The sequence below is a fragment of the Physeter macrocephalus genome, chromosome 1 (genome assembly GCF_002837175.3).
Source record: "Physeter macrocephalus isolate SW-GA chromosome 1, ASM283717v5, whole genome shotgun sequence".
In the NCBI taxonomy this organism is placed as follows: domain Eukaryota; kingdom Metazoa; phylum Chordata; class Mammalia; order Artiodactyla; family Physeteridae; genus Physeter; species Physeter macrocephalus.
In genome coordinates, this window is record NC_041214.2 from 94,708,920 (window position 1) to 94,720,269 (window position 11,350).

The 11,350-nt window shown below is 49.0% G+C and overlaps 1 protein-coding gene across 4 annotated transcripts in view; it reads right to left on the bottom strand.

The window, feature by feature from the left end:
• ADPRH (ADP-ribosylarginine hydrolase) overlaps positions 1-11,350 on the bottom strand; it is a 43,802-nt gene continuing 32,452 nt past the window's right edge. For 2 of the 4 annotated variants that reach the window (XM_007106232.4, XM_055085145.1), the window contains exons 8-12: positions 9,643-9,810; positions 8,232-8,321; positions 4,392-4,500; positions 1,083-1,247; positions 1-414 (exon numbers count right to left, since the gene is read on the bottom strand). In XM_007106232.4, coding sequence (XP_007106294.2) covers positions 330-414; positions 1,083-1,247; positions 4,392-4,500; positions 8,232-8,321; positions 9,643-9,810 — 617 coding nt within the window. In that variant the 3' untranslated portion in view covers positions 1-329. The other 2 variants (XM_028493346.2, XM_028493349.2) reach the window with 2 other exon arrangements.

Below are 11,350 nucleotides of genomic sequence, written 5' to 3' on the forward strand. Positions count from 1 at the left end.
TTCAGATATTCCATGGAGTTTTATTTGAAAAAAAAAAAAAAGAGCCCTTTTTCCTGTATATGTTTCTGTTGAATCCTAGGTACAGATGTCCAAGGATATGGGGCAATTGCAGTTAAGTATGAATAGGAAAGTTGAAATGGTATCTTTGTAAGCTTCTTTAACTTCACAATGGAGATAAAGCTCTGTAAAATGAGCTCTCGCTCCTCTCTAAGGTGGCTAATTATGGGGAAAATAACCAAGACTTTTGCGTTCTTTCTTAGCAGTAATGGCTTAGAATAAGTTGAACTGCCACCCCCAATCCAGGGAGATGTATCCTGCCCTTATATTAACTATATACAGGTTATTTTCAGGTCACGAGAAACAGTCTCACTTGCTTGTAAGTTCACTGGCTCAGGTAAGCAGACCGTCTTTTTACTGCAAGAGAAGAGCAACAAGAGGGTGTGTCCTCAGGGCAGGTTCCTGGTTGGTCGGGAGAGAGGGCTCAGAGTTGCATGCACCTGTGTTTCCGTGATGTCAGGTGAAAGAATTCTACAATCGTCTATGGGATGATTGCTCTTGGATTACGATGAGCCCACTCCTGTCCTCTGAGGGCCAGGTGTGGTAAGACTAATACTCTAAATGCCTGCTAGAGGTGGGGTAAAGGGGACAGGGATTCTGGATCCACACCCATAACTGTGACCAGTGGAGGCTAAAGAAGAGGAAATATGCAATGAGCAATGTTTGTTCCAATGAAATCTTATAGAGAAACTAAGTATAGCAGGTAATAAAACATATATATATATAAATATATATTATATACAGTATGTTATAATTATCTATACATATTTAATATATATATTTCAGATAAAATGGTGTTTCTTATATTAAAGTGGGGACGGGGAATTAAAGTCCAACCTCTTTGTCTTCTTAGTATCCCAACCCAAGACGGCCCTGCAGGAGGTTCAGGAAAACCCTGGGTCTTTGTCACCTCCGCATCACGGAAGCTCATACCCGTGATGAGATTGCACCTCAACAAGTGTCACATCTAAGGTCAGGATTGGTCCTTGTGGGTGTGTCTGGGGCGGGGTGGATACGGGGCTTACTTGTCATTGACGGGCAAAGGAGCAGTGCAGAACTTCCCGATAATGATAGTCCGTTCTTTTTTCCAAACTCGGTGGGGAGGCTGAAACTTGAATTTCACCTGGTTTATCTGGCACTGAGGGCTGGGGTGAGCTATGATTCCTTTCCCGTGGCGTTGCTGTCTAGGTCTGTAAGGAAAAGGCAAAGTAACTTACTGCCGCACACATTTGGCCTTTGCCTCCCCTTGGCTCCTAGGGGCTCTGCGGGTAGCCCGGTCGGTTAGTTCCTGGAAGGTGGGCTCCACGGTCCTCGGCATCACCTTCACGAGCCCCTCGGCCCACACCCTCACAGCTTTGAATGTGATGCAGAAAATAGGTGTTGCTTTTTGAAAGTAAATAAGTGGACCCTGCAGCAAAATAGTAGCCCTTGGATTTTCACATCTGGAAAAGGGTCCTAGTTAGTGAAGAACTGAATTCAGGTTAGTGAAGATCTGAATTCTGATTAGTGAATATCTTCAGTCTCAGGTTCATCTACCTGGAAGTAGAGGCCTCTTCTAGGATGTTCAGTTCCAAGAATTTTGTGTGAGGACTACTCTATTTTAGACTGGGTATGAAAGTGTAGATGGAAACAAATGAACAAACAAACAACAGGCCTCGAAGCCAGACAGAGCTGTGGTGGAGTCCACGTGTGGTCTCCTCCCAGCTGTGGCTTTGGAGTCACACAGCCCTAGGTCTAAGTCCCAGCCCCCCCTCCCCTGTGCCCTGCTCTGGCCTGTTACAGTCCCCTCTGGGCTCAGAAAGAGGGGCTGTGAGAAAGAGGGAGAGCCCGGAGGGCGCTGCTTTCCCCTCTGCTGTGGCACTGGGTGTTGTCTAAACTGAGCATGGTTTCCCTTTCCTTTCCGGCCTCTTCATACTGATGAAATGTCTTCTTTGTGTACTTTCTAACCCAGGATTAGTCATATAGTTTGTTTTGTCCTTTTGAGGAAGATTCCGTAAAACTTTGTTTAAAAGCTGTTCCATTTTCTTCCTTTCTCTCTTTTTTTTTTTTTAGATTTCAAAAGTGTTTTGAAGTATTTCAGAGGAAAAAAGAAGAAGCTTATTCACTTTAAGAGTCTGCTTGGATGGAGAGCTTGAAAACTAGAAGGGCTACAAAGGACACTGTGAGTGAGTGGCCTGGGGACTTGGCCTGGGTAAATTTTCTAATTGGAAGGAAATCTTGGGGTTTCACAAAGTTATAAAAAGTAGGGGAAAGACCACACATAAACCCCCTCCCTTCTTTTAAATTTCTGTTCTGCAAGAGGAAACAAGAACCAAGGAATTGAAGATAATCATGTTCTGATAGCCTTCTTCAAAACAGTAACGCAAATCTCTTTGGGGAGAAAGAAGAAGGAATCTGTGGATGTCCATTCTGATCACTCAGGGAGCTTCTAACAGTGTAGTGGTTGAAGCCATACCTGGAGATTGTACTGCTACTGGTCTGGGGTGGGGCTTGCTGTCAGTATTCTTTAAAGCTCTCCAGGTGGTTCTAACAAGCAGCCAGAGTTGTGTGTCATTGTCATGATTCCTGCCAGTGTCAGCTCATCTACCAGTGGGCTAGAAAGGTGATAAAAACACCCTTGCAAAAGTAACGTGACCTTGAACTGATCTAATGAAAATTACTCAGCTATAATCTGCAAGGCTCACGTGGGCACCCCAAGATCTGTGTGGGTGTCCTGACTGCCTGCTGTCCTGTGCTGTGCGGCCTGGGTGAGTTGGAACCCTGCCTGGTGGCAGAGTGTTTGGGAGCCCAGACGTGAGCTCCTCCCAGCAGAAACTTGTCTTTCCCTGACAGCACAGTTAATATCCATCACTGCAGCCTGAGAAATGTTTCCAAACCCAAATCTGATCCCGTCACTCTCCTGTTTAAAATTCCCAGCAGCTCTCCAAACTGCTCTCAGGATAAAACCCAAAATCCCTACCCTGTCCTTCCAGGCGTGGCATGCTCTGACCCTGACTTGCCCCTCCAGCCTCCTCTCCCCATGCCTGGTCCCACTGCTGTCTGCTCCCCGTGTCATATCTCACTAACCCCTGGTCTGGGGGGAAGGATCCTCCAAATCCTTCAGATCTCAACTCAAACATTGTTTCTTCACACTTGGTCAGGCTCTATCTTATTTGTTCTCGTAGCCCCTGCCACTGCTGACAATTGTGCATTTCTGTGTATGGGCACCGGTCACGTCCCTGTTTGTGCTCCATCCATCCCCCTGCAAACCACACTTCTCAGGCTCCCCGGCACAGGCGGGACACTGCTTCAGGCAGTGATTTGGAGGAGCTGCATTTCCTCCCGGCTTCCAACTCCTGCCAATCATTCCCACCCTCCACCCCCCATCCCCTTCCTTGTTCCACCAACACCACCTGGCTTTGTCCCTCGAGCTCTGGGGTGGAGTGACTCTTGTTGCTGATCTCTGCCTTGCCTCCCCATCCTCCTTTTGGGTTTTCAGTTCTCCCAACACATTTGTAATTAGCTCTTTGTGTTAATTTCCTTCTATTGGACTGCCTGGCTTGGGCTCTGGTTTCCAGACTGAGCCCTGACTGAGACACTGATTCATCTGATTAGTCTGTCTCCTGCTGGCTTGTGAGTAACTAACCAATGACTTTTTAAAGAAACATGCACCACTGCTGCTGAGTTCCTGTCCCCTGCCAGGCTTGCGGCTCCCTGCAGTTGAGGCTCTCTGCCTGCTTACCTCAAGCCTGGTCTCACCAGCTGAGAGGCCCAAGTGTGACCCAACAAAGGAAGGAAATCAGCCCCAGTTCCAGGGATTGGCACCACTCAGCATCAACCCTGCTGGCCCTCACCTTGCACTCATTTGCTAACTGACCCTCTGCCTGAGAGTCTGTTCTAGAAACCCATCCAGTTCTGCTCCCTTCTCCTCCCATCCCTCCACCCAGGAGTAGGTGCTTCCCAGCCTCTGGCCAGCCCTCCCTGGGCAAATGGCTGAGGCCTTCCTACTTGCTGACATCCCTAATGCCCCCTGCCTGGATTCCTGATGCTGTTTCCTATCAGGGACCCAATCCCCAAACTCTTACCACCTGTTGGGACATTCCATTACTGCTGTCTGCCAGCTTGTCTGCTATTGTCTGAATACACTATACTTGGACCCAGTACTGATGCTGAACCTGGAACAGTTGCCCAGCATGTGTCTGCGGGTCCATCTGTGGCAGGTGCCACCCTCACCCCCATCCCCAGCTCAGCGGGCTCCACGCACCCATCAGTGATCACACAGTGCCTGTCCTGGGATATATGTGCATGTATGTAAATGGAAGGAGAGAAGCCAACCATGTGGGACACTTACGTACATGGTGATCTTGACCGAGGAGGTGACACTGCTGCTAAGGAAGGTGACCGTGATGCAGGTGTCCTGGTTTCTTAGCTCCTGCAAGTAAAACTCCACGAGGCTGTGATGCACTAGGAAACCAAAGCAGAGCAGACAACTGGGCCAGAGGTCAGTGGGTGCAATGCACAAAATGTCCCAGAGAGCAGCAGGGCAATTAGGAAATCTCGCTCTAGCTCTTAGCAGCTGTGTGACCTGGAGCAGATTACCTGTTGTCGCAGGTTCTCGGCTTCCTCTAGTGTAAATTGGGATAATAAAATTACATATCCCACAGGTCTGAATGAGAATTAAATGAGTTAATGCATATAAAGTCCTTAGACAGTGCCTGTGCCTAGCAATCATTCAATACATGATAGTTTTTATTATTACTTGTAATCCTAGAATGTGCCACTCTTTGGCAGGGTGTCACTCTTTGTTACCAACGAGTGACATTATCCTGATGGTGTGATTTTGAAAGAACCAAAAAGGGTCTACCTTATACTAAACAATTAATTCATAAAATAGAGCAACGCCTCTCCCCACCTTAGCATACACCCTGTGTCAGGGAACCCACCATGTGTGCAGGAGATGACTACTGCCCTCCCTGTGGTGGCTGGGTGCCTGGGTGGCATCTCCACCCGCTTGGGCAGCACAGACACTGAGGCTCTCAAAGCTGGTATTGTCGACACAGACTGGCTGAGCAGCCTGGTTCACGGTGATATCCCCAGACCTGCTGCCCCTTTGGCAAGAGAGGTTAAGAAGGGTTACAGCTTCCCCAGCACCCCATCCTTTCCTCATTAAGGGGTAAGCCCATCTGGTGGCACCATGCAGTGACTTCGGTCTCTGAACATTTTCACAGACTCCTTTGGTGGTTGGGACATAGCAAGAGCTCTGCCCTACCTGTACTTTTTCATTTGTCATGTTTTATGGGTGAACATTGTGAGGAGGGACTAAGTGAATTTAAGAAGAGTCAGCTCTAAGTCGGAGGAGTGATGTGGTCCATCGGGGCTCATGGGGTTAGTAACAGGACTTACTGCCAAGAACACCCAAGAAGACGAGAGAGCGCTACATGCCCCCCGCTCCACAGAGCGAAACATCAGATGCCACGTCCCTTCTGTCTCTCTTTCTCAGGTGTTCATTATGGATGCAGATTGTTATGTTGATGGGCAAGGGCTGAATTGGAGTGGATATTTGCAATGTGGAAAAATGGCTAACTTACATAGCTTTAGGAATTTAATTCTCTGGGCTGAGTTTGATATATTATATCGCTTCTTCCTTTATCAGCATGTATCACTGATTAAGAAAGTTTCCTGAGGTTCTGCTTCTCTCTTCTCTGATTACCCTGAAAGCCCTAGGAGGGCCAGGTCTGCTAACGGTGGGTGGGTGGGAGCTGGCAGTGAAATCCAACCTGCTTGGGGACATGACATGGGAAACAGCACATGAGCCCTGGATGGTTTGCCAGGGGAACTGGGTCCAAGGCCAGGCCTGCTGCTTACTAGTTGTATCGCCTTGCCTAAGTCACTGAACCTCTCCGTGCCTCAGTTCCTTCATCTATAATCAATAACCCCCAAAATCACCTCACAGAACATGATGAGGATTAAATGAGGTGACGGGGAGAAAACATTTCGGGTGCAACACTGCTCTACAAGAGAAAAGTAATATTGTTAGAAAAATGATTTTTTGGAGAAGATTCTCTGTCCATTCTGGTGCCTGCCTGGCAGAGGCCAAGGGTGACTGCAGGCCAAGAGTGCTGGACAATGGGAGCTCAGTGCCATGATGGCTTGGGAGTGGGTGAGAGTGGGAGCTGCCAGGTGGGCTACCCGGTGGGTGCCCCATACCTCCCACCCTCAGGAGAAGATGGGCCCAGCTCTGATGCTCAGAACGGAAGGCTCAGAAGAGGCAGGCCCTGGGCTTCCCTGGTGGCTCAGTGGTTGAGAGTCCGCCTGCCGATGCAGGGGACACGGGTTCGTGCCGTGGTCCAGGAGGATCCCACATGCCGCGGAGCGGCTGGGCCCGTGAGCCATGGCCGCTGGGCCTGCGCGTTCGGAGCCTGTGCTCTGCAACGGGAGAGGCCACAGCAGCAGTGAGAGGCCCGCGTACCACAAAAAAAAAAAAAAAAAAAAAAAGAAGAGGCAGGCCCGCTGAAGTTTTTGAACAGACACAGCCATACTTCTGGGGGAATGGGGAGGGAGTCTCACGACAAAAATGAAACAGTCAGAAAATGTATGGCTTGGTGAATCACCCTTAGCAGGGACCTAAAAACGCCTTTAACTTCCAGGTGTTCCTCAGGCTCCCTGGCTGTGCCGACAGAGAGGAGCTTCCGCGAAGCTGCCCTGGAGCTGGAAGTAGAAACGGGGTGTCTGGTCCCCGCAGCCCTGCCTCCGACCCGGACAAAGTCCTCCCTCAGGCTGACCTCTGAGGGACGGCAAGACCCCAGAGTAACTGAGAAATACAGCTGAAAAGAGCGGGTTCTTGGAAGAGGGGGCAGAGACACAAGTATGGAGGCAGATGATGACCCGGAAAAGGTAAAGATTTTGGAGTCAGAAGACCTGGAGTTGAATGCTGACTTCTTCACCCACCCATGTAGCCTTGGGCACATCACCGCTTGGAGTTGGATTCTCAGATGAGCTGATACATGTGGAAAGCCCACAGGTGACTCTTGTAACCCACTTTATTCCTAAGAAGTAGCCACGTATTCTCTCTGGCATGAAGTTAGAAACACCCCCATCTCATCTCCCAAATTCTCCCATTGACAGAGGGAAGGGAATTATTACTTACTGAGTTCCAGTCACTGTGCTGGTGATTGTCTGTGTACTATGTATTTTATTTTATCCTCACAATTGATTCTTTGAAATAGGTACTGTTATTTTTCCCATTTTCCACATAAGTATATAGAGGTTTAAAAAAACTTGTTCCTGATGACACAGCTGGTGAATGGAGAAGCCGAGATTCAAATCCAGGTCTGGGTGACCACAGAGCCTGAGCTTCGGGCTCTGTCTCACACTTCACTAGGCCCTCTAGTTCCAGGAAGGTATAGCCACAAAGATCCCTCCACCAACCAACCAGACGCCAGCTGATCAGAAAATCATTTAGAATTAGGGTGGTCATATAATGTCCCATCCAAACCAGCGTACTTCTATTCTGAACACACAATAAACCAGGATAACAGGACCCCAGGATAACAAAATCAGGAAGTACAGTCAACCTAGTTAAGATGCAAATAGCATAGGGAAGGAGGATGGTTCAGCCTGTAATGTATGTCATAGATTCTAAGACACCCATTTTTCTCACATTAAACATCTCTCACAATCGCTGGCATCTTAGCTTCAATGAAATGCAGTGGTTAGGAGCCATAGTAAACAGCTGGAATATGTATATGAAGGTTCAGTTTTCCTCGTGGACCCTGACCTAGGAGGGCTGCCAGAGTGGGAGACACATAGGATGGGCAATAAGGAGGGGGAAATGTATGTAGGAAGGAGAAATCCAAAAGGTACTCCCAAATACCACTCCAGAGAGAACCTACACTGGAAGGCAGGTTTCCATGGTGGGATGGGAAGGAATGAGGACCAGTGTACCAACAGTAAGGTAAGATGCCCCCAAGTTCTCATCCATAGAGCAGTGGCTTGGGCTAGCTCTGAAAAGGTTTGGTTCTATCTAAGACCAGTAGCTTCTGTCCCCCACCTCTCCCTTCCCATGACATTTTTGCCCCAGTTCTTCACCTCCCACTTCAGCTACCATGCTGGGCTGGAGACAGCCCAAGACGGAGCCCTGGACTCAGCTGGACAGCACAATGGCAGAGCTGAGCAGCTCATTTGCCCGCACTCACCACAATATGGAGCCGTGGAAGTGGTCAGGAGGTAGACCTTCACTTCCTTGGGAAGTGGCTCTATCTTAACACCACCTTGTTCCACCAGCCCTGGAGATAAAGAAGCAAAGACAGCAGAGCCCTGACTGAGGAGGCCATTTCAGGGCTCCACAGCACCCAGCCATGTATCGATTAATTCATGCACCCATTTATTCCACAGACAACTCCACTGTATACTCATGATGTGCCATGCCCTGCGGCGAGTCCTGGGATACAAGCAACCCCATCCAGATGGGAATAAACATACAGGTAGACAACAAATACATTCTGCAGATTATCTGGCCCATTCCCAGGAAGTATTTATAAGAAATTTGAAATGATGTCTTCAACTTGCAAAACAATCTATATGACAGTTGTTTTAATGGCATTTGTATCCTGTGCACTGGAGCACAGGGAGGTGTTTGAGCTGAAGAATAGTGGCTGACAAGTCAGAGAAGGGCATTCCAGGCAGAAAGTACAGTCTGGGCAAAGGGACACAGGGTGAGGAAACATGAAATACTCGTGGCAGTATGAGTTGTTAGCATCCCTGTGGTGTTTGGCAAAAAGGGAAAGTCTAGCGAGAGATGAGGCGGGGCAGTGTGAAGTGGCTGTTAAACTGTCTGGTCCATCACATCTGTGGGAAACAGTGACATATGCCCGATGAGTAGGAAGTAATGTTGATTCGCTTTATTATGGGAAACCACCCCTACTTTAACATTTTGTCAAGCTGATATTCATTTCATTTCTATAAGCAATGGCAGGCTGCTGCGGTGCTGAGTGGCAGCCAGGAGTGGGAAGTGGGGGAGTGAGGGAGGGGGAGGACCCATTTACACTACCCAGGCGTTTTCCTGGAGCCCTCCACACTGGATGACCCCAGGATGTTCACAGCCATGATCTGCACAGGGTGAGTTGAGGCTGGAGCCTCAGCCTTCCTGAGCCCTTCTCTCCAGACTGGCCTGGATCATCCAGGAGTGTGGCCAGGTCACTCGGCAGTTAGGAACCCCTCCAGCTGGCATGTGGTCTCACACCTCTAAGGTGGGCACAGTGTGCCAGCCTTGGGGATTCCCCCAAAACACTTTGATTTACACTGGGACTATACCAGTGCTTCTGGAGAGCATCCTGAGGCTGGACTTACATGCCAATGCCTGTGTGTGTGTGTGAGGGTTGTGTGCAGAGCCAGTATGGCATCAGGCAGCGGTATAGAGGGTGAGGGGTGGGACACAGAAAACTAAACACCACCTTCCAGGTGAGGACAGGCTGAACGACTCATTGCTTAAGTCTTCTTTACCCCGCTCGGATAGACCTCTTGACCATAGAAGATCAGGACTTAAAGAGGTGACAAGACTTGAACTTTCCCCAAACTGTCAAAGGAAGCCAAAGGGGTAGCATTTACCGATCCTTGGACAGGAAAGCAGAAAAGGGTTGAAACAATCCAGACAGTGTCCAGCAAGGAAGACCTTGTAGCTGGTACAAGGAAAGGCCATCAATGGACAGGAATTCTCCAGGGCGCTGATGTAGAGGTGCACAGCCCTCATGTGATCACAGATCAGATAACTGTAGCCTGAACAGGGCAAAAAGAACACAACGAAGGTTTCAGTTCAAGACAAATGGAAACTCCCTCCATGCTACTTACTGTAATTCTATTAAATTTTATACTCCAACAGGCTATAAATACACGGGATGTCCCCTGAGCCACATTTAAAAAATATTAATGAACATGGTTACTACACTCTCATTTTTCTTTTTTCTTTTCCTGGATAACTTAGTTAATTTACCAAGAAAATTGTTTACATACACACCCATTCTTCCACGATCATAAAAACTCTCTTTCAGAAAATGGGAGCATACAGAGAGCTGGCGATCCCGACCCTCCCTCTCAAAACAGATATCTGTCTGCACATTTTTACCGTCTTCAGCATCACCCACACAACCAATTTTTTACAATCTCATTATACCCAACCCAGCAACAAGACAATCAAGGGAGTCCCCCGCTGTCCACAGTCCATCTATGAAAGCCAATGCGTTAGACCTTCAAGATGGCAGAGTAAGACACAGAGATCAACTTCCTCCCCACAAATACACCAGAAATACATCTACATGTGGAACAACTTCTGTAGAACACCTTCTGAACCCTGGCAGAAGACCTCAGACTTCCCAAAAGGCAAGAAACTCCCCACGTACCTGGGTAGGGCAAAAGAAAAAAGAAAAAACAGAGACAAAAGAATAGGGACGGGACCTGCACCAGTGGGAGGGAGCTGTGAAGGAGGAAAGGAGCTGTGAAGGAGGAAAGGTTCCCACACACTAGAAGCCCCTTCACTGGAGGAGACGGGGTGGGGGGGGTGGCGGGAGGGGAAGCTTCGGAGCCACAGAGGAGAGCGCAACAAGAGGGGTGCAGAGGGCAGAGCGGAGAGATTCCCGCACAGATGATCGGTGCCAACCAGCACTCACCAGCCCGAGAGGCCTGTCTGCTCACCCGCCGGGAAGGGCGGGGGCTGGGAGCTGAGGCTCGGGCTTCAGTTGGATCGCAGGGAGAGGACTGGGGTTGGCGGCGTGATCACAGCCTGAAGGGGCTGGTGCACCACGGCTAGCCGGGAGGGAGTCCGGGAGAAGTCTGGAGCTGCCGAAGAGGCAAGAGACCATTGTTTCGGGTGCACGAGGAGAGGGAATTCAGAGCACTGCCTAAACGAGCTCCAGAAACGGGCTCGAGCCGCGGCTATCAGTGCAGACACCAGAGACAGGCATGAGATGCTAAGGCTGCTGCTGCAGCCACCAAAAACCTGTGTGCAAGCACACGTCACTATCCACACCTCCCCTCCCGGGAGCCTATGCAGCCACCACTGCCAGGGTCCCGTGATCCAGGGACAAGTTCCCCGGGAGACCCACTTCAGACCTGGGGACACATACAGACTGAAAGTGAGGGGTTGGAAAAAAGATATTCCATGCAAATGGAAATCAAAGGAAAGCTGGAATAGCAATTCTCACATCAGACAAAATAGACTTTAAAATAAAGCCTATTACAAGAGACAAAGAAAGACACTACATAATGATCAAGGGATCAATCCAAGAAGAAGATATAACAATTGTAAATATTTATGCACCCA